Source organism: Dama dama, chromosome 18 (assembly GCF_033118175.1).
Source record: "Dama dama isolate Ldn47 chromosome 18, ASM3311817v1, whole genome shotgun sequence".
Lineage (NCBI taxonomy): Eukaryota > Metazoa > Chordata > Mammalia > Artiodactyla > Cervidae > Dama > Dama dama.
The window spans coordinates 93360812-93382368 of NC_083698.1; the positions used below are offsets into that span (position 1 = coordinate 93360812).

At 39.9% G+C, this 21557-nt stretch overlaps 1 protein-coding gene across 1 annotated transcript in view; it reads left to right on the forward strand.

Moving 5' to 3' along the window:
* LRGUK (leucine rich repeats and guanylate kinase domain containing) overlaps positions 1 to 18289 on the forward strand; it is a 96190-nt gene extending 77901 nt beyond the window's left edge. The window contains exons 16-20 of the mRNA XM_061166420.1: positions 3567 to 3706; positions 7032 to 7120; positions 8956 to 9075; positions 13560 to 13708; positions 18159 to 18289. Coding sequence (XP_061022403.1) covers positions 3567 to 3706; positions 7032 to 7120; positions 8956 to 9075; positions 13560 to 13708; positions 18159 to 18289 — 629 coding nt within the window. The remainder of the gene's footprint in view (positions 1 to 3566; positions 3707 to 7031; positions 7121 to 8955; positions 9076 to 13559; positions 13709 to 18158) is intronic.
* The last annotated feature ends 3268 nt before the right edge of the window (positions 18290 to 21557 follow it).

The following is a 21557-nucleotide window of genomic DNA, read 5'->3' on the forward strand; positions in this document are numbered from 1 at the left end:
CACTCCTACCAAAATAAACATGTTTTTTAAGCCCCATTTGAGTGGGGAAAGAAAGGAATGATTCTGGCTGTCTGAGAACTTTTGTGTGAAAATTAAAGCCTACTTCCAAGTCATACGTTTCCATGTGTTTTCAAAGAGAGACAAACTCTGGTGCTGATTCATTTATTTTGTTGTTGTTGCAAAGTTTTATTTAACTGTTTTAAAAAAATATGTATACTTAGAAGTGTTCAGGAGCTTCCCTGCTGGCTCAGGGTAAAGAATCTGCCTGCCAGTGCCGGAGACACGAGTTCAGTCCCTGGTCCGGGAAGAGCCCACATCCTGCGGAGCAACTAAGCCTGTGCCCTGGAGCCCAGGAGCTGCAACTATGCCCACGTGCCGCAACTACTGAAGCCCTCGCGTCTTAGAGCCCATGCTCTGCAGCCAGAAAAGCCCCGCAATGAGACGTACACAGCTCGAGCGTAGCCTCTACTCTCCACAACTAGAAAAGCCCGTGCAGCAGTGAAGATCCAGCACAGCCAAAAATAAAGAGAAAAAAAAGTGTTCAGTCTCATGTCCTTAGACAATAGAGTGACTTAGTTGCTTTGCTAAACAATCTTACAGCTATAGAAAAATTGGTTATCGAAATAGGGATTTTTATTTTTAGAAATATTTGCAATCTGACTCCCAAATTCTAATTTTATTACTAGTTATTAAAATGACTATGTGCCTATGATATCAGATCATCAACATTTTTTCTTTCCTCCTTTTTTTGCAGGACAAGGTCTTATTTCGTTTGTGTAATAATGTGTTATGAAATACACACAAATGTTTTATCTTAGGTACATGGCTTCTACTGCGTTCATTATTTGGTTGGATTCTGTGCTCATTTTTTAAACATCTTATATAAATATTATTTTAATTCACTGCAAAAGGGTATAATTCTAAATAAAGTCTAAGTTATTTTGAATTCATTTGAGATATAGTTCTGGTTGTTCCAGATATTTCATTTATATTTTCCTGTATTTGATAATGATACCAATCCATAAAATAACTTGAAAATCTGTTATGCATCAGTAAACTCATTTATGCTTCACTGTAGGTGTTTAAGTAAATATAACTAGCTTATATACTGAAGAACTTGGTAATTTTTGTGGACTGTACAATGACTTATATATAATTTAATGTTGCCTCAAGGTTGACTTTAATTTAGATACTTTGAATAACATCACTTGAAGAAACTTTGTTGCAGGGTATTATAACCAGTAATTATGATTTTTTTAATAACTGAAAAGTAATATCTCTTGTTCATTAATGTATCAAGACATTTGAAACTATATTAAGAACTGTATGAAACTCTTTTACTATAGGAGTCCAAGTCTTGAAAGTAGTGGCATTTCAATGTATTATAATAGTAATCTAAACACATTATCTTTACCCAGAATGTCTTGTTGCTGAGAAATCATTAAGACCTTCATCTGTTGAATTATAGCTCCATTGTATCATTGGATAGAACTTGGTTTGTTTACATTATTGTACAAGTGACTTACGGGTGAGAAAGCTGGAAGAAGGGACCCTGACACAAATACTATACATTAAGTAAGCTTTTATATAGAGAGGATCATTTCTATGGAAATTATAGCTTCTGTTTCTTTAAATTTCATCTTTTTTTTTTCAGATTCACCTGATCTTTTTCACAATGCTCTATTCTTTTTTTTTTTTTCTTTAACAATGCTCTAAGAGTCTCATCAAGAGAACAAATGTTTTGGGTTTTGTTTGTTTGTTTTAATGAATATAAGATTCAGTCAGCCCTTCCGTCTCTTTTTGTTTTGTTTGCCTTGCCTCAGCCATGCTGAATTCTTTACTGTAGTTCAGTTGTGTTAAGCATGCACCTGGGTGTTTATACAAAGCCATTCTCTCTGCCTGATATGCTTTTGTCCCATATCAAAGGTATCAAGGTATTTGAATGCCTTCCTTTATAACTTTAGACCACTGTGCAGATGTCACCTCCTTAGGAGGACTTCTTTGACCATCACTCTATCCCTCACTCTGCCTCCTTTCTACCTTCCTGGACCTTCATTGCGCTTATCACCACCTGACATTATCTGGTGTGTTAGTTGTCTGTCTCCAACATGAAAATGTAAATCCCACAGGTCTAGGACACTTTATTTACTGCTCTATCCCCAACACTCAGTGCGTGGTCTGGCACATAGTAGGTGCTCAACCAATATGGGTTGGATGGCTTTTCCATCAGGAAGACTGAAGAGAGGATGTTTCCGCATAACGATTGTCTCCTATTATCTCTGTGATTGTTATAAACTTAATTACTTCAGTGTCCCTTTTCCAGTGCTCTGTCACCTGGAATTCCTTGGGTGTGGATTCATGCATTTGTTACATCTTCTAAGTCTCTCCCCTTCAAGACAGGTGCTGAATTGTGGAGCTTTAGACTTCCCTACCGTGGTTAAAAACTTATTTGTCTGCAACAGCTTTTACCTTGCTTTTTTTGTTGTTGGCTGCGGTGGGGATTGCACGCAATTTGGTAGGAGTTCGAGTTCAGATTCTGTACCAGCACACAGGCCAGAATTAAAGGTCTGATTTCCCATGGGTGTTTCCATCCTCGGTGTAGATGAGCCTGTGCCCAGACTAAGTCCTGAGATTTCCAGACCTGCCTTTTCCAACTTCCCACCTAATAAAAGAGCCCAGGGACTGGCCTTGCCTCTCAGTCCAGAAACCTCAGGCCCAAAACATCCTGACTTTGTGTCAGTGTCTTCTGCTCTGACTTGGAATCTTCACTTCCAGCACCTGAAAGTGTTTCTTTCTTAGTTTCAGTTTTGCTCTGTGTTAAAAACACACTTCTGTTATATATTATCCACTATTCAATTTTGTCTTGAGTTGGGGCTCCCTTCCCACATCTGTTCAGTCAGCCATATTGGTACTGTGGAGATGATTTATTTTAGCATCTTTATAGCAATACTGAAAATGGTGATATTCTTAACACATCCAAAAGTATTTACACTTGGCCCCATGATACATGAGCAGTGATAAAAATTTAGGTTCTTTATATTCTAGGTCTATGGACATTCTAATGTTTTAAAGGAAACTTTAGACATTTATGTATAAATTCTGCTAAATAGTGACCTCATCATCCATTCCATTCTTTTTAAAAGTTTTTTCTTAGCATTGTGTGTTTATTATGACTATTATTGTTAGCATTGCATGTTTATTATTATTTTAGCCTTTTAGGACAATTTTGTCAAAAGGAAAGCAATTATAAAAGGGACTTTTCAGTTAAGTATCTGGAAGCCTTTAATTCCATTCATAAGTCTTTACTGATCAAACACAAAATATACTACCAGAACGTTTCTACTAGGTGATGTGGACTACCTTTATAATTTTCAGTAATAATTATTATTGTACTCTTAAGACATATTTTTAGTTATCTTACTTTCAAGTCGACACGCACAGACTTCAAGTATACACTTTGTTGTGTTTGAGCAAATCCAGATATAAAACATTTCCCTCACTTCAGAAAGTTGTTGTATCCTATTTTATGCCTTTTATTTTAAACCTTATTTTTTTTTCCCTAGGAGATATTAAGAAACCTCAGCTGAAACCTGAAAAGATTTCTAGGAAGTTAAGAGTTTCAAATGAGTTTGAGTCCCTGGATTTTGCAGACAGAAACTACTTTGTGAAATTATGGGCCAAACTTTCAGGCAAAAAAACACCAGTGGTAAGAAGGGATAGAAGGGGAGGGGGGAGCCGCAACTGAACATTACGCAGTTCAGACAAAAAGGACGTTGGCTATTTTAACACCAAGTTTCACCAGAACTGTTCTCTGACAGTGTCAGCTGAAGACAAGCCCCCCATCCCCCACACACTTTCTACACCTCTAAGAATAGGCATGGGGTTCTAAAAGTAGAATATTCAGTGTAGATTTTGGGAGTAGCTTTCCCCCAGGCTCCTAGTCAAAGCTCTGACACTCAGTTCTTCTAGTTAACAGGCACAGAAAAGCACTACTACTACTGTAAAATATATATATTTCAAGGAAAAACTTGTTTTGATGTTGAGATATTTTTAATATTCTTGTGCTGAGCCTTCAAAGCAAGTCCACTCAAAGAGTCCATGTTTTGTAAGCTTGCAGTACATAGACTTGTCCTATAACTTACTCTAATCCCTTTCTTCGAGAGCTTAGAGAAGTCAGGACAGACAGGAGTTGGTCTGCATTCACATTAGGTCATCTTCTTTCCCTGTTTGTGATGGGTTTTCTGTGAATGTTGGGAATACAGAGACCTAAATCATTGCCACTTCTGCAGAAGTGATTGTGGAGTGCAGGGAATGTCCCATTTGTTTATGCAAAATAAATTGAATCTAGAATTGTTCCCACCTACTAGAATCTGTGGGAAATCAAATATCAGTCGTTAGGAGTGGGGATCACTCCCAGTCTTTGGATTAATTTCAAGAATCCTGAGGTTTACACTGTCCTGGGAATTTAGGGAAGGGAAGGGCCCCTGGTCTCCAGCCTCTCATGGTTACCATGGCGATGCACCTTGTCTGAAACCCTGAGTTCCATTCTGAGCCAGTGGTTCTGGTATTCTCCAGATCTCCTCCTGCAAGTACCTTCACCCAGTGCCAACTCCTAAGATCTCACCACACCCTAGGAGCTCCCTCGACATGCAGGGCCCATCAGCCCCTGTCCTTGTAGTCCTGGGAAGCCCAGCTCTTTTTTTTTTGTTTGTTTTTTTCCATCACTTTCTCTCTGTATCTGCCCTCCCACCCTCCTTGGATGGTACATCTTTATGTTCCTTTGAGCTTAGACTTTCAAATAGAATTTCTTTGTTTAACCTCCCAGGGCATGGTGTATCCAGACTGTGAACTCCAGAATACACATTCTTGGCCACCTTTATTCTTTTTTTTCTTTTTCCTCTAATATATTTTAAAAAATATTTCCACCTTTATGTATTTATCCATGTTGGGGGCAGTGCTGCCCACAGCATGTGGGTCTTAGTTCCCAAACCAGGAATCAAACCCTGCATTGGAAGCCCAGAGTCTTAACCACTGGACCACCAGGGAAGTCCCTTGGACATCTTTATTCTTTAATGATAAGTCTGTGTCTTAACAACCAGAACCAGCTCATGTCCCAGTTAGGTTGTCCTGCCACTGAGCCTCATACACACTGATGGGAAACACACATCATTGCCTCGCAGGCTCTGCCTGTTAGTGTGTATCCATGCTTTATTTAAACACGACCAACCTGAATGTTACCGGCTAGAAAGTTTTCAGGTCCAGTCAAAGGACCTGGTCAAGGGCACTTTTCTCTGGTCAAGGGCACTCAGGTCCTCAGGAGAGAGAATGGAGGAACAGAGATGGAATACACACACACTGGGTTCTCAGCTGTAATTCATCTCCAGCATCTCAACATAAAATTCATTAACATTATGGAGGAACCGGAGAGTAGAGGGTATGATCAAAAGACAATGTGAGAATAGGTAAGCAGACCACATGTTGTCAAAAATTCTCATGAACTTTCACATGCCCAAGGTCATGCCTTATCTGCAGCCACCTCCCTGAGAAACTGTTCAGCCCCCATAATCCAGAACTTCTAGAGCCTAGTGTGGAGATCTGGTGTGTTCTGTATTAGAGGGTTGGTGGTTTCTCATCCATGATGGCAACTGCGCTCCAGCCCCTTGCAGCCCAAGATTCTGGTAACTTCGCCTGCCAACCCTGGTGGAGATAAAATATAACAGAGGCGTTTCGTAGGAAAGCAAATCAAATCCTGCCAAGAAGCAACAGATTCACTGCTCAGAAATGAGAGCAGGGGTAGTGTTAAATTGCTGCTGTAATACACATGAGGTGAATTTGCCTGAGATTATTTTCAGTGCCTCATTTTCTTGTAAAGTTTATGAAAATTCAATGCTATTTTGAAATTTTAAGTGTTTATCAACTTTTAGGATAGTTCATATGTTATCACTTCTTGCACAGCTGTTATAATGCTGCAAAATGAACAACATGATGATTCTAAAGATCATCACAACAGAAGTTTAATGAGATGTTATAATGTTATGGTGGAGATCATAAATAGCCTTTGTTGTTGTTGTTCAGTTGCTCAGCTCGGTCATGTCTGATTCTTTGCGACCCCATGGACTGCAGCACACCAGGCTTCCCTGCCCTTCACCATCTCCCAGAGCTTGCTCAAATTCATGTCCATTGAGTCGGTGATGCCATCCAACCATCTCATCCTCTGTCCTCCCCTTCTCCTCCTGCCTTTAGCCTTTCCTAGCATCAGTGTCTTTTCCAATCAGTTGGCTCTTTGCATCAGTTGGCCTATGTATTGGAGCTTCAGCATCAGTTCTTCCAATGAATATTCAGGAATGATTTCCTTTAGGATTGAAAACAGACTTTATGCATCACTTATAATTTGGAAGGGGCTTTCATGTAAATTATCTCATGTACCCCTGATTGCAACCCTTAGGAAAAGCTATTTTAATTCATTTTACTTTCCCAGCATAAATCCCTATGTATTTTTGAAACTTTTTATTGGATTGGGAAAAGTAATTACAACTTTCTCAGTCAGATATCTATATCGTAAATCATTCATCCCCCAAAATAGAAATGTTTGTGCTTTTTGGTATTTAGTGATGGTGATGGATGGGGTGTTGGTGAAATACTGGAGGAAAACCTCATAATCTGTTGTATTTCAGATTCATATTTATCATCAGATATATTCAGTCAGTTACTGTGTGTGCAAAAATCTGATAAAACTAAAAAGACAGTAATAGTCTGTATTATCGAGAGATAATTTCATTAGAAAGATGTAAGAAATAATATGACATGTTAATAAAAATTGCCACATTTAAATTGCAGTCTTCATAAAAATATTTTTGCTTTATAAAGTTTTCTTTCTTTCCACTGGACAAATATTATTTTGTAGGCCTTTTTTTTTTTTTTTCCTTTCCACACATTTGGCAATCTCTCTCAAGAAGAGGATGAATATAGCTATGTTAATATCTGACATATTTTTAACATCAATATAATTATAGATCATATTTCTTGCCTAGGAAAGAGAGTCTTTGGCGAGACAGTATGAGACAGCCCGGCAGACCCTAATGGGAAACACACCTCCTCAGCACACGTTCCTATTTCAAAGGTAGATATTTGTCATGTGTGTTTATAGTTGGGCATCTTTAGATTGATTTTTTGGTATCCAAGTATACCAGATGAATCCTAAATCGTCAGCATAACGAGGGACCTTTGTACTAAAATGGACCTGGTGGTGGTAAACCTAGTTCTAGAAGTTGTATTTACCTTTCATTTATACATGTTTTTAAAGGCACAGTATACTCACTGTTGCTAGAAACAGATGATTTTTTGCAGTCTTTGAGGACTGTAAAGGATGATATTTCTGGTCATGTTTGAATGTAAGTATCCACCTTCACCAAGGCTTTGATGATGGAAGGTTAATTTTATCCTGTTGAATATCCTGTCCTTCCTGAATCTCAAAACAATAGTAGTTCATGATTTGTGGGATCATTTGTTTAGTGTTTCCTTTCCACATTAAACTGAAAATTCCATGAAGATGGGGACCATTGTATCTTTATTAACCCATGAATTCTTCATCCTTAATATGCAATGGTTCACTTAGTCCCTGAGGCATAGTAGAGGCTTCATAGATATTGGTGGCTATAATAATTACTGTACTATTAATTATCACATGTGACGAGGCACATTTCAACTTTAAGATATACTCAAAATGAATAACCAGGATGTTTATGAAATGTTTGCGTTTTATTTTCTCACGAATGTTATAGGCTTCAGTATTCTGAATTCTCTTTTCTGTGTGACCTTTTGGAAAGTTCTAGTAGTAAAATGAAGCCCCTGTTTTCAGAAAGTTACTAAGAGCACTGACAAGACCTTAATTATAGTGTTTTAAAGAGCTTTTTAAAGTGCAGTAATTCAAGAAAGCAGAATGCAAAAGCCATTTTAAAATGTTTTTCAATTTCACTTCTTTTTATTGTCTGTAATTTTAAGCTATCTGTTGAAAATCTTTAACCCAATATAAATTAGGTTTTATCTTTGTCTTCTATGTAGCAAAGAAAAAAAAAGTATGATTTCTTTTCTCCATACTGGTAAGCTATCTTTGGATAGTCTGATTCTAAAGGCAGGCTGTGTGGAATATACAAAGTTCTACTGGAAGAGGGGGCACAGGTGGTAGTAGTCAGGAGACAGGCAGTCTACCCCAGAGCAGCTAATGTCGGGGCTTGTCCGACCCCTGACCAGCTGAGCGGCCATGCCTACTGACACGCTGTGGACGCTATGTGATTTTAAATCTGAGCCTCTAATGGGTCATGCAAGGCAGAAGGGTGTTCTGAAATTTGCATGCATTTATATGCAATCAGTCTACTTTGCACACAGCAACTCTATTTAGCAAGTCTAGGGTGAATAGCGGTAGGATTTATTCACTAAAAGTAGTTGATGATTCTTTCAAGTCACTCTGTCTGGAGAAACAGGCTGGTATAGGTGAAAAAAGGATATTTTATACTAGAGTTCAGTAGAAAGTAAAACAGTAGAATTTTTATAAATATTTTATTCCGATATTATTTCAAAGTATTAGATTACAAACAAAACTGGAAAATATCTATTTCAGTTTTTATAGCAGTTGATATATTGCTGGACTTCACTTAACAAATAGGTGAGGATTTACAATAGAATATGCACTAATCAACAGGAGGATAATCTGCCTATATTAATGTCTTAATGGAGAAGGAATATTCAGAAAAATATAAATTTGCTTAATCTACAAATTAAAATGTAATACCAGTGTCTAAGACAAGCTCTGATGTGTTTGTATACATTACATTATTCCAAATAGATTTTGCTGTCAAATGCATTTACTTGAGATGTAAGAGTCAGTATTTAGGTATAATGTGTGTGTATATGCTTGGTATCATTACAGAATTCTGTGGATCTTTTTTCCAATTTCAGGGGTCTAGTACCAGCACCCATCATCAATAATCTACGTTATTTTACAGCGTTAGAACTCAAGAAAAGTTTTGAGCTTTATGGAGATTATTTTAAAGCCCCCTTTGAACCTTCTGAAAAGAGGTGAGTTGAGTTTTGTTGGATAGAATAAATTATTTTCTGCTGGTTAGTTACAGTCATGGTGCTTATCCCTAGACTTCAGAGGATTCTTGAAGCTGGGAGGCAGGCCCCACCATGGAATATGAATGGAGTAGATCTGAGGGCACAGCCTTATATTCAAGGTTCACTGGAACCGAAGAAGCTTCTCTTTGGGACTTTGAGACTTGAGGGAATGACACACAGATGCAGGGGCAGTTTGAGATCATTCAAGTCACCAGTGGTGGAATCATCAAGAGTCCGGTGTGAAGCACAAGCAGTGATGTCTACCAGTTGCTTCCTGTACTGCAGCCTGGCTGTGTTCTTGGCACCTAGCTTACCTTTGCTCTTGCCAGGTTTAAAAGCCTGGTTCTCTAGGTTTCCATTAAATCTGCAAACTACCCAATAGCTTTTCAGTGACTCCCTTTTTGAAATTTAAATTAGCCAGGTGTCTGTAATTTGTAATTCACATCTCTGATTAGTACAATTGAAAATGTTTGCTAGCTGATGCTCTCGATTTTTATTATAAAAGTCTTTTTCTTCCTGGGTCCCGATTTTAATATGTCAAACTGTGATTCAAAACCTGATATGTGTAGGTTGAGGACTCCATATAGGCACTCCCACTGATTTTAGTGCTTGACTTTTGTGCGCATTCTATTACATTCCATTTCTACTTCAGCTGTCCCTGCCACTACCGTTGACTGTCTCTGTATAGGTCTTAAATCCATGCTTCTCAGGCAAAGATGTGGCTGTTTCAGTCAGTCATCTTGGGTGGAAATCTCTAGCTAGAACCCTCACAGGTAACACAGGTAACAAGCTAGTCTATAATTGGTGGCCCCTGTGTCAGATAACCATCTTTTGTCTGATCATCTGTGGCCAGAGCAGGGATAGAGAACTAAGTAAAGAACTCTTCAGCAGGAGTTTGTGGGTTTGGTCTCTCTGAATGCATGACAACAAAATATACAAGAAGTGACTGGGAGCAAGCACAGTAAAACGTCAGCAGTGGGTATTCCTCTAGAATTATCAGTTATTTTTATTGTCTTCATCTTTTTTTCTGTAAATTCTAAATCATCCACACAGCATATATGTGTTTCATTTTTAATATCCTAAAATGTTAAAAAAAAAAAAACCATGAGAATTTGATTAAATATTCAGTAAATTGGAAAAATTAGCCCTATAATACAATTAAGTTGCTCATTGCTTCCATATATTAAAATAAAATTTGGGTGAAAGTGAAGTCGCTCAGTCGTGTCCGACTCTGCGACCCCATGTACTGTAGCCTACCAGGCTCCTCCGTCCATGGGATTTTCCAGGCAAGAGTACTAAAGTAGGTTGTCATTTCCTTCTCCAGGGGATCTTCCCAACCCAGGAATCAAACCCAGGTCTCCCACATTGCAGGCAGATACTTTACCATCTGAGCCACCAGGGAAGTAAATTACAAAGAGTTAAATACAAATTAAAAGACACTTGCTCCTTGGAAGAAAAGTTATGACCATCCTAGACAGCATATTAAAAAGCAGAGACATTACTTTGCCACCAAAGGTCCATCTAGTCAAAGCTATGGTTTTTCCAGTAGTCATGTATGGATGTGAGAGTTGGACTATAAAGAAAGCTGATTGCCAAAGAATTGATGTCTTTGAACCGTGGTGTTGGAGAAGACTCTTGACGGTCCCTTGGACTGCAATGAGATCAAACCAGTCCATTCTAAAGGAAATCAGTCTTGAATATTCATTGGAAGGACTGATGCTCAAGCTGAAACTCCAATACTTTGGCCACCTTATGCGAAGAACTGACTCATTTGAAAAGACCCTGATGCTGGGAAATATTGAGGGCAGGAGAAGAGGCCAACAGAGGATGAGATGGTTGGATGGCATCACCAACTCAATGGACATGAGTTTGAGCAAGCTCCAGGAGTTAGTGATGGACAGGGAAGACTTGAATGCTCCAGTCCATGGGGTCGCAAAGACTGAGCAACTGAACGGAACTGAAATACAAATCAGTGCTTTTAATATCAGTGGTGTGTTAAAAGTCAGATGCAAATGTATATCCAGCATATAATGTAGCTTTAAAAATATTCATGTGTATGTGACATCAAAAAACACTAAAAAGATATATACCAAAATATTATCAGTTATTATCTCCTAGTGATGGGATTATGGCCAATTTTTATTTTCTTTGTTCTTCCCCATATTTTTCAACAGTGAGCATTTTATAATTTTTGAGGTATTAATGTAACTTTAAAATGTCATTTTAGAAGTCTGCCATGGCAAAGGGATATTTTATGAGGGTGATGTTTCATCATGAGAATGCCAACCTAAAAAATGAGTAATGGCTTCCTTTATTTCTAAGTCTTACTGTCATAACATTTTGGGTTTCCTTTGAGAAATTTGATAACAAAAAACTAGAGTCCCCACTAAATGGTTCCCCCAAGTCTGCACGTCTCACTGGATACTAGATACTCTAGATTATAATTAGCTAACTCGTTATAGTGACAGTGTTGAAACTGCAGATCTCTGAGCATTTATTCACGCTCTCAGTTTTTAATACAGCTAGGTAGCTTGATGGGAACACTGGGAAAAAGAATGTCTCAGTTTAGGCTGTTATAACAAATTACCATAGGCTGAGTGGCTTAACCAAAAGAGTTATTTCTTAAAGTTCTGGAGCTGAGAAGTTTGAGATCAGGAGGTCAGCGTGGTTGGGTTCTTATGAAGATCCTCTCCCTAGCGTGCAGATGGCTGGCTTCTTGCTGTGTCCCCATATGGCAGAAGCGAGCTGCCTTTTGTCCTTTCTTGAAAGTCACTCAGTCATGTCCGACTCTTTGTGGGACCCCATGAACTACACAGTCCCTGGAATTCTCCAGGCTAGAACACTGGAGTGCATAGCCTTTCCTTTCTCCAGGGGATCCTCCCAACCCAGGGATCAAACCCAGGTCTCCTGTATTGCAGGCGGATTCTTTACCAGCTGAGCTATTTCTTATAAGAGCATTAATCCCATTCAGGAAGGCTACACCTCCGGACCTAGTCACCTCCCAAAGGTCTTATCTCTTTACCCCATCATATTAGGGGTTAGGATTTCGACATATAAATTTGGGCAGAGTTGGGGAGGGACACAAACACTCAGTCCATAGCAGAATTAAAAAAAAAAAAAAAGAATGAAAAATTGCTTACTAGGCTGCAATGGGCTTATCTATCAACTGTTCCCATGGTGAAAAGGGTGGATCAGACCTTCACTCAAGTCTGCCCCCACCACATGGTAACGCCTGTGTCTTTCAACCCCACCACTTTTTGACTTCTGACTTTCAAAGCATTTTCATTTACTACATCCTTTGATACAAAGGAACAGTAATTGAAAGGCAGAACTTGCTGTGATCCCTTTCTTGGTGTGTGTTTTAAATGAAGAGGTATTCCTTTCCAAAAATGAAAGATCAAACCGTCTGTCTTTTGAGTCAAATTGTGTTCCCCCACAAATGTGTACGTATTCACATAAATTGATATGGAAAACATTCAGAGCCTCAAAACATAAATAAAGAAAAGAAGTAAATAATTCATAAAAGCTAATTAATAGATGCAAGAAATAATGATTAACCTTGCCGTGAACAAAGCTCAGCTGTTCACAGTGCTGCCTCTGAGGAATGAGCTCCCCCTTGGTGGATTTGCCCCCTCCCACGCCCCTGCACCCTGGAGGAGGCAGGAACAGGTAGAACCCAAAGGAGAGCAGCTTGCTGATAGGAAGTGCACTGGCCTTTCCTGGAGCAGAGACTCCAGGCATCCAGATCACACCCCAACTTTGTCCTTAAGAGGGGAACTAACATCTAGCAACAGTTATGCCCAATGTATGGTCCAGATCAGGCTGCCTAGCATGCTTTCATCTTTTCTGACCTTGAACTAGCACAAGTGTATAAACTGCACTTGATTCTAAGGGCTTCCCAGGTGTCTTGGTGGTAAAGACTACACCTGCCAATTCAGGAGATGCAAGAGATGTGGATTCGATCCCTGGGTTGGGAAGATCCCCTGGAGAAGGAAATGGCACCTTACTCCAGTATTATAACCTGGAAAATTCTGTGGACAGAGGGGCCTGGCAGGCCACACTCCATGGGGCTGCAAAGAGTTGGACATGACTAAGTGATTGAACACACACACACACACACACACATATATACACATAGGCTAAGATCCTAGGAATCAGGATCCATGCCTGACTCATCTTGTTTTATAGATGCCAGCACCTCTCACCATGCTCTTTGCAAATATTCAGTGATGTTTTGTATAATGGATGAGAACTTTATGCTAATATATACACTACTTAATATGTCAGCTGCTAATAGGTCTTGACTGCCTAAGTATTGTTGAAAACTTAAGCTCAACAGAGATACTTTTGCAAACTACTGAATAATTTGACAACGATAACCCAATGGTCATATGGCCATTCATGGTTTTGCATCTCAAAGATATCATCCATTTTTCATTTTTCAGTGTCATGGATCCCAGGGATTCCGTGCAGTATCCTGAATTACTTCATTCTTGTCCATGGTCAAAAGAGTTGCCTTTTCGGCCTCCAGAAGACAGTATTTATTCACACCAAGACTCAGTAATAGATGATACTGAGGATCATGCCCTAAAAGGTATGAGTCATTTACATATGGTTCTCATATAGATATTCATATTTTATCTATTTTCCACTGCCTTTCTGTTTTCTGATTTTTAAAAATTAAGTAAGTGTTTTACATGAGAATCCATCCATTGAGGCAGGATGGGTTATTTATCCCACATTGTAGCAGATGAGAAACAAAGTTCGAAAAGATCCAGAATGTGCCCAGGGTTACTTAGCCATTTAGGGTGGATGCTGCTGCTTGGTTCATCTGACCACACTACCTGCAGGAGTGTTGTGGAGTGAGAGGTGCTATTTTATTAACAGCAGCTTGGGCTCCATTCAGTGAAGGTTAAGAAAATCAGAGAAGGTTTCATGTTACTGACCAATCTCCTGCTCCGGGGGTCTGGCAGAATCCTGATGGTTCAGGGCTTGAAGGATCAGACTCAGCCCCCACTCCCTGCACTTCCTTTTTGCACCTAGCTGCCCAACAGACTTGCGAATGTGTATCGCCTAGCTCAGACAGGATGATCATTGCATTTTTGTCTCTGGCACCGTTCATAAAGGACATTGAATAAAGACCTGAAACAATGTGGGGAGACTGAATGGCTGGAGGCGAAAATGGAAAAGGCAGAGAGTAGCCCATACAGGGCTCTGTGAGCAACTGATGGAGGAATGAATACATTGGGGGGAATTCTCTAGGACCTGGAGGCAAGGAGCCACCATGAGCAACCTGAGATGGGATGGGGTGACCTGCTTGAGCCCAGAAGACTTGAGGATCGCCTGCTTGCTCAGGTGACCCTGGGAACCAGAAGGAGGGTACAGACGTGTTAGTTCGCCAGCGACAAGAAGACACAGTAGGTAGCATTCTCCAGAAGGAAGGTCCTGAATCAGGCACCTTCTAACCATTTCTCTTCAGGTGGTGTCTTCAGGACAGCTGACCAAGTATCTTCAAGGATTTTACTCATAAGGGTGGACATCAACCATAAGAATTAGAATCTGTTGGACTAGTTAGTGGTGAAGAACCCGCCTGCCAATGTAGGAGGTGCAAGAGACGTACATTCAATCCCTGGGTCAGCAAGACCCTCTAGAGGAGGGAATGGCAACCCACTCCAGTATTCTTGCCTGGAAAACTCCATGGATAGAGGAACCTTGTAGGCTAGTCCATGGGATCACAAGAGTTAGACCCAGCTGAGCCTAGCACACGGCCTGACACAAATAGACTGCCAGGTATTTCTCCAGCAAAGATGGGTTTATTGAGGCTCAGGCTGAGAACTGCAAAATTAGGGGTCTGCAACCACAACCATCCACATGCAAGGCCTCACAAGGCAAAGGAAGGAGAAAGTTCCCAGGGAGGGAACGGAAGCTGGGAGAGCTTCAGTAAACAAAGAGTCCATGGCTTTTCATTGCCTGAGTCCGTCCCAAGAAAGAAGAGGAGACTTTCTTCTTCCAGGTGGACTCCACTATGGTCACAGGACACAGCAGCTCCAACTTCATTTAACTGAGATTTCTGTTTCTTAATATATATATTTTTACAAGTCCCAAGTCTCACATTCCAGGAACTAATCCCAACGTCTCAGGTAGACATACTATGTCATCTCACAGGATGTGGGGAGTGCTCTGGGAACCCTTTAAAGGCTGTGGGCTGCCACTTCAAAGCCTGGGGAAACACAGGAGCCCTGGGTCAAACATGCCCCCAAGGCCTATCATGGTTCTGGCTTCCCATAGGACATGTTCCCAGACCTTTCCCATCTCATTTCCTCTCCTCTGCCTGTCTCCTTCCTTATAAATGGAATCCTTAGAGTTGAAAACTATATTCCAAACCTAGTCTAGCCAGAACAAAGTGGGGGGTGGGGATGTGCTACCTGTGGGGCAGAGCTGTGGAAAGAATATTGCATTAGGGATTGGAAGACCTGGGTTCCTGTTCCATTTCTACACTGGGCTGGCTGCACAGTGTTGGGCAAATCAATTAATGTCTGAGCCTTAGAATTCTTAAGATCTGTCCCACAATGATATAGTAATATCCTGTATTACTATAATATATATATATATCTTATGTGAGACATAATATGATAATACAGGACCAGCAAGATGGGGTATGGTGTAAGTAAGAAGGTAAGTGCTAGATACCTGCCAGGTAGTATGATTATACATTTTTACACACACAGGAGATTGTGGTTGTTTTCTAATGGAATGTTTTGAGGAGATTTATTCCATTGGAATAAATTAGAATAAATGAATGGAATGAATAAAATTGAAATGGGCCAAGTTTTCCTATTTTTTTAACCTGCATTGTGATCTTGTGTTGAAAACTGGGCGTTTGAAAAAGCAGCAACCTCTCCCAAGGTGTAGACTGGCTCCGTGCAGGGGAAGCCCTCCACTAACTAGCAGGGTGTGTCCTGAGCCCAGGATTAGCCCAGCCAAAGGGATCAAGGTCTTTTCAGTCTGTTTTGGGGTATGCCCTTTCCCTGAATCTCCAGGGGTGCTTTTTTTTTCCAGTTCCCCAGTATACACAGATGCTTTTAAATGAGTGTATTAATTTTCCTAAATGTCTTCTTGGAGTCTTTGTTCCTCAAGTAGGAATCCCTTGTCCCAGGCATCTTTAGGTCTGTGCCTCCTGTGTGGTTTTCCAGGAGCCCTGCCCACTGCTTGCCGTGGCTTCCCCTCCCCTGAGATCCCACTGCTAGCCATCTGGGCTCCGAGTTAGGTGATGCAGACACCCATCAGGCTGGTTTGATCTCCTTGCAGTCCAAGGGATTCTCAAGAATCTTCTCTAACACCACAGTTCAAAGACATCAATTTTTCGGTGCTCAGCTTTCTTTATAGTCCAACTCTCACATCCATACATGACTACTGGAAGAACCATAGCTTTGACTAGACAGACCTTTGTCAACAAAGTAGTGTCTCTGCTTTTTAATATGCTGTCTAGGTTGGTCATAGCTTTTCTTCCAAGGAACAAGCATCTTTTAATTTCATGGCTACAGTCACCGTCTGCAGTGATTTTGAAGCCCAAGAAAATAAAGTCAGTCACTGTTTTCATTGTTTCTCCACCTATTTGCCATGGAGTGGTGGGACCAGATGCCATGATCTTAGTTTTTTGAACTGCTTCTTTAATAAATGTGAATTTGCTAAGGATTAAACTCAGGTGTGCCAGTTTGTTGGTCTTTATTTCCGTCTTCTAAGTGGCAGTATTATTTACCACCTATGCTTTTCTTATGGTGATGAATTCTCAAAGACCAGACACTCTAAAAATGACTCCTGTCGGTTTTTTTCAGTGCCCTAGAGGTAGCTTACCTGGGTGTAAGAAATGAACTGATTGAGGAGGGAGGCCGACTCTGCTACTCTCTGCGTTATTCTTACAGGCCTTGGTTTAAGGTGTTTTTATTACCCTCTCCAGCTTAAAAAAAAATCTCCATGGTGAACAAAAGAGAAGAACATGAGGAGGAGCCTTTTTGTTTTCTTTCTTTTTTTTTTTTTTTTTTTGTCCTCTGTTAACACAATATCATCTTCTCAAGGAGTGTGCTATTCTTGCTCTGAATATACCTTGGAAGTAAAAGTCGCTCGGTCATGTCCGACTCTTTGCACCCCCATGGACTATACAGTCCCTGAATTCTCTAGATCAGGATACTGGAGTGGGTAGTCTTTCTCTTCTTCAGGGGATCTTCCCAACTCAGGATCGAACCTAGGTCTCCAGCATTACAGGTGGATTCTGTACCAGCTGAACCACAAGGGAATATACCTTAAAAAAAAGGCCCATATTGCCTTTAACTTTGGGATTGCATTGCTTTGCCTGATAAACTGAGTCTTCCCAATCTTACAGGTCATTCTGTTTTGCTCACTTCCTATATAATCCTCTTGCCTCACTCTCTTAATTCTTCCTACACTGCTTTCTCTGCCCACTGAGAATACAGCTTCCTCTGTTGCCAGCATGCTTCCACCTTCAGTCTCTATCTTCCAAACTCCTCTTGCTTCCACAGTCCCTGAAGGGGCCTAGCTCCATGGTTCATCCTGGGTCTTCATCTTCAGTGAACAAGCCAATCTTAAGAGCTTTAGATAAGGTTTCTCTAGGAAGGACTTCAGAGAGTGTGTGTGTGGGGGGGAGCGGATTATGGGTGTGTGTGTGTGTGTGTGTGTGTGTGTCTGTGTTAAGTCTGCTCATATATGATTGAAAAGGAATATGTGCAGGGCATTGTTGCAAAGGGTATGAACAGGGTAGAAGAGTAGCATAGGAATTGCTTGCTGTGGACACCTTCGGGTCATTGGGCAAGTCTATTCAACCCAAGGTGTGTCTAACCACACACATGATGTATTCTCAACCTCATCCCTATTTTTCTTATTTGGATGTCATTAATTTTTTATAGTTTTTTATGAATGCATTCTAAAAATTATTCTGTTTTTTTATGTCATGCAATGCTTATTTTCTTTGTTTAGTATACCAAGGGGTTAACTATACATACTGTATTTTTTTCCTTAATGTTTTGCAGCACTACATAAACAAGCATTTCCACATGGAAAAGGGTCTCTCCAACACAGAAGACACACGGTCTCGGCCATCAGTCGCCCAGGTTCCAACATCAAACCCACCCTCCCTCCGATACCTCAGGGCCGCAAGTAGACCAATACTCGATGTTTGATCTTAACGTGGAAAATTCTCTCTGATCATGTCTAGTCCCTCTGTCTTACCTGGCCATGCATCCTGGCTATTCCTCACTCAACCAGCTACCTACAAAAGAATATTCTATGTGCCCTAATTCTCTCAATCAGCTTCTTTTGTGATTCTCTGAATAGTATCTATCTTTTTTCAAATGTAGGTTATTCTTAGCTTTTATTCATGTAATTTCAGTTTTTCCCATTGCTATGAATGACTCTTCCAGCTGCTTCCTGCTCCGAAATATCAGATGGCAAAAATCTCCTAAGATCTCTGCCTTGCTACATGCATAGTGGTTTGGGGATAAAGCCAATGGAAATTGTGGTATTAAAATTTCAACATGTCCATTTATAACATTAGTGTATACTTTACAGGATTGAAATATTTTGTTCTTCTCATTATGAAAAAATTATAGCATTCCATTTAACTTCTGACCAGCATGATATCTCAACTTGCTTTAGCAATATGAAGAAATAAAGAGTATCAGGTATTTCTTTTATTTTACCCTTTTTAGACTCTGATTATGAAAATCTTATAAACAATTTTCATCATCTTTGTAGTTTCACTTCCTGCTATCTGCAAAAAAAAGAATTTTTAATAGTTATAGATGAAGCTGGCATTCAGCTGATATGTGTGAGCAAGACTAACGAGGTTGTTAAAATGTTGAAACACATCCCTTTGGATTGGCAAATGGCCTCTCCTGTGAATCCTCTATGCATGACGGTTCATGGGAACCACAGCCTTCACATAGTACTGCACTGATTGTTAAATATTTTAACTATCAAAATCTGCTAGTGTTTTCCTTTTTAAAAAATATCAAAACCTCCTTCAATAACCCTCTTTGCTATAACTCAGATTTGGATGTAACATGATATGCTATTGGCTCCTATCTTCCACCTAGCCCTATTCTCAACTGGAATTGGTTAAAATTCTTTTCTTGGGGTTGGGTGGGAGAGGATGGGAGGGGGAATGCGGAGGAGAGTAATAGGCTGAGCCAGAGAAGGGAGGCAATGGTCTCTGGAGAAGCAGGGGTGCAGAGAGTGGGTCTCATGCCCCAAGAACCTTAGAGAATAAGATTCGCCAGCATCATCTAATCTTCTTAAATGTTATTATGAAATATTTTAGACATACTGGAAGGTACAAAAATAATAGTTTCAATTTCAGACAATATGGAAGAGATGCCTTTTGAAAATTTCTCCTTCTAAGCACAGCTTAAAAAAAAATGTAAGATTGAGAGATAGAAGGGAGAAGGCAGAGCCCCTGAGGACACTGAGGCTTGAGTAATGACATAGTGGTGATTTCTCTGGGTCTCCTTTGTCATAGACATTTCCTTTACTGGGCGCTGGAGAGACTACAGTCCCACAACACTGATGATGCAGACAACAAAAGTTCCAACAAAGAGCCTGCTCTCTCTAGCTGGAAGACTAGGGAAGGAGCAGACTAGAGCAAGGAAACCTTTTAGACAAGAACTGCTTTACTCCAGCCAAACGCCGTGAATAAAGTCATGGTCCTGTTCTTACTCTCACTCTTGTTAGCAAATTGTTGCTCAGCCTCTGAGTCGTGTCTGACTCCTGGCAACCCCATGAACTGCAGCATGTCAGGCCTCCCTGTCCTTCACTATCTCCCGGAATTTGCTCAAACTCGTGCCCATTGAGTCGAAGAGGCCAACCACCCATCTCATCCTCTGTCGTCCCCTTCCTCTCCTTCCCTCAATCTTTCCCAGCGTCTGAGCAAATGCTTTCACCCTTCTCTAGCTGTATTGATGCTCACCTTCTCCTCCCTGCTATGATAGTATCAGAACATTTTTTTGTGGAGAGCCAGGACATTTACCACCACCTAGTGTTGAGAACCCTCTCTCAGATCATTTGAATAATCCTATAAATATATTACAGGAGTTGAATAATTAAAGAATTCTTAATTGAACAATGAAAAAGAAATCTCCAGGTCCAGATGCTTTCACTGGAGAATTTTACCAAGTGTTACAAAAGAATTCATACCAACTCTGCATTATGCCTTTCAGAAAGTGAAAAAGGAAGGAACAATTCCCAATTTATTTCCTGAGGCAAATATCCCCTGATACCAAAATGAGACAGATCATGAAAAGATGCAAAAAACGCTTTAACAAAATTTCAGCAAATCAAATTGAGTGATACATAAAGAGTTATACAGCATGACCAAGCAGAGTTTAATCCAGGGAAGCAAGGCTGATTCACTCACTAGTTGGAATGAACCAATGTAGTCTACCATAATAATAGACTAAACAATAAAAATTACATGATCAGATCAATTAATGCAGCATAAGCATTTAACAAAGATTAATACCCATTCATGATAAAATCTTGGCACAGAGGAGACTTTCTTCTATTTGATAAAGACTTTTTGGTACATGTCTCTATCCTTAAACAACATACACTTTTATTCACCAAGACTTCAACAGTATACTGTATATATTCATCAATTAACTTTTTCTCAACTTTATGTTTGTGGGTTTATTCCATGAACATTGTATTGGTTTAGTTTTAAGGTTTTTTACTGCTGTATAATATTTCACTGTTAGAATGTACCACAATTTATCCACTTTCTTGCTGATGAATGCTAATTTTTTTCTACTATAAAAGGTGCAGCTAAAAAAATTCTTATCTGTGTGTGAAATTGCTGTGTTTTTAGTATATAGATCTTTAACTTATGGCTTTGGGCTTCCCTGGTGGCTCAAGCGGTAAAGACTCTGCCAGTGCAGGAGACCTGGGTTTGATCCTTGGGTTGGGAAGATCCCGTGGAGAAGGGAATGGCAACCTACTCCAGTATTCTTGCCTGGAGAATCCCCATGGACAGAGGAGGCTGGTGGTCTACAATCCATGGATTCACAGAGTCAGACCCGACTGAGCAACTAACACTTTCACTTTCTTTTCAGATATGGCTACATTTGTTACTCTAATATGCCCTCACAAATATGTAAGAGAGTTTTTATTTTCCCACATCTTTAGCACCAAGTGGGATTGACAGTCTTTTTATTGCTAATCCAATAGGTGATAATGTAAACTTACTGTGGTGCTTTGGATTTCTCCAAAGTTGAACATTTTTTATGAGTTTTTTGGCCATTTATGGCTTTTTGGTGAGTTGCCTTCTTATATGTCTTGTTCAATTTTAAATTGAATTCTCTTTTTCTTATCAATTTGCAGGATTTATTTATAAATTCTAGTTATTAAGTCTTTAGTTATATGAATCACGTATCTTT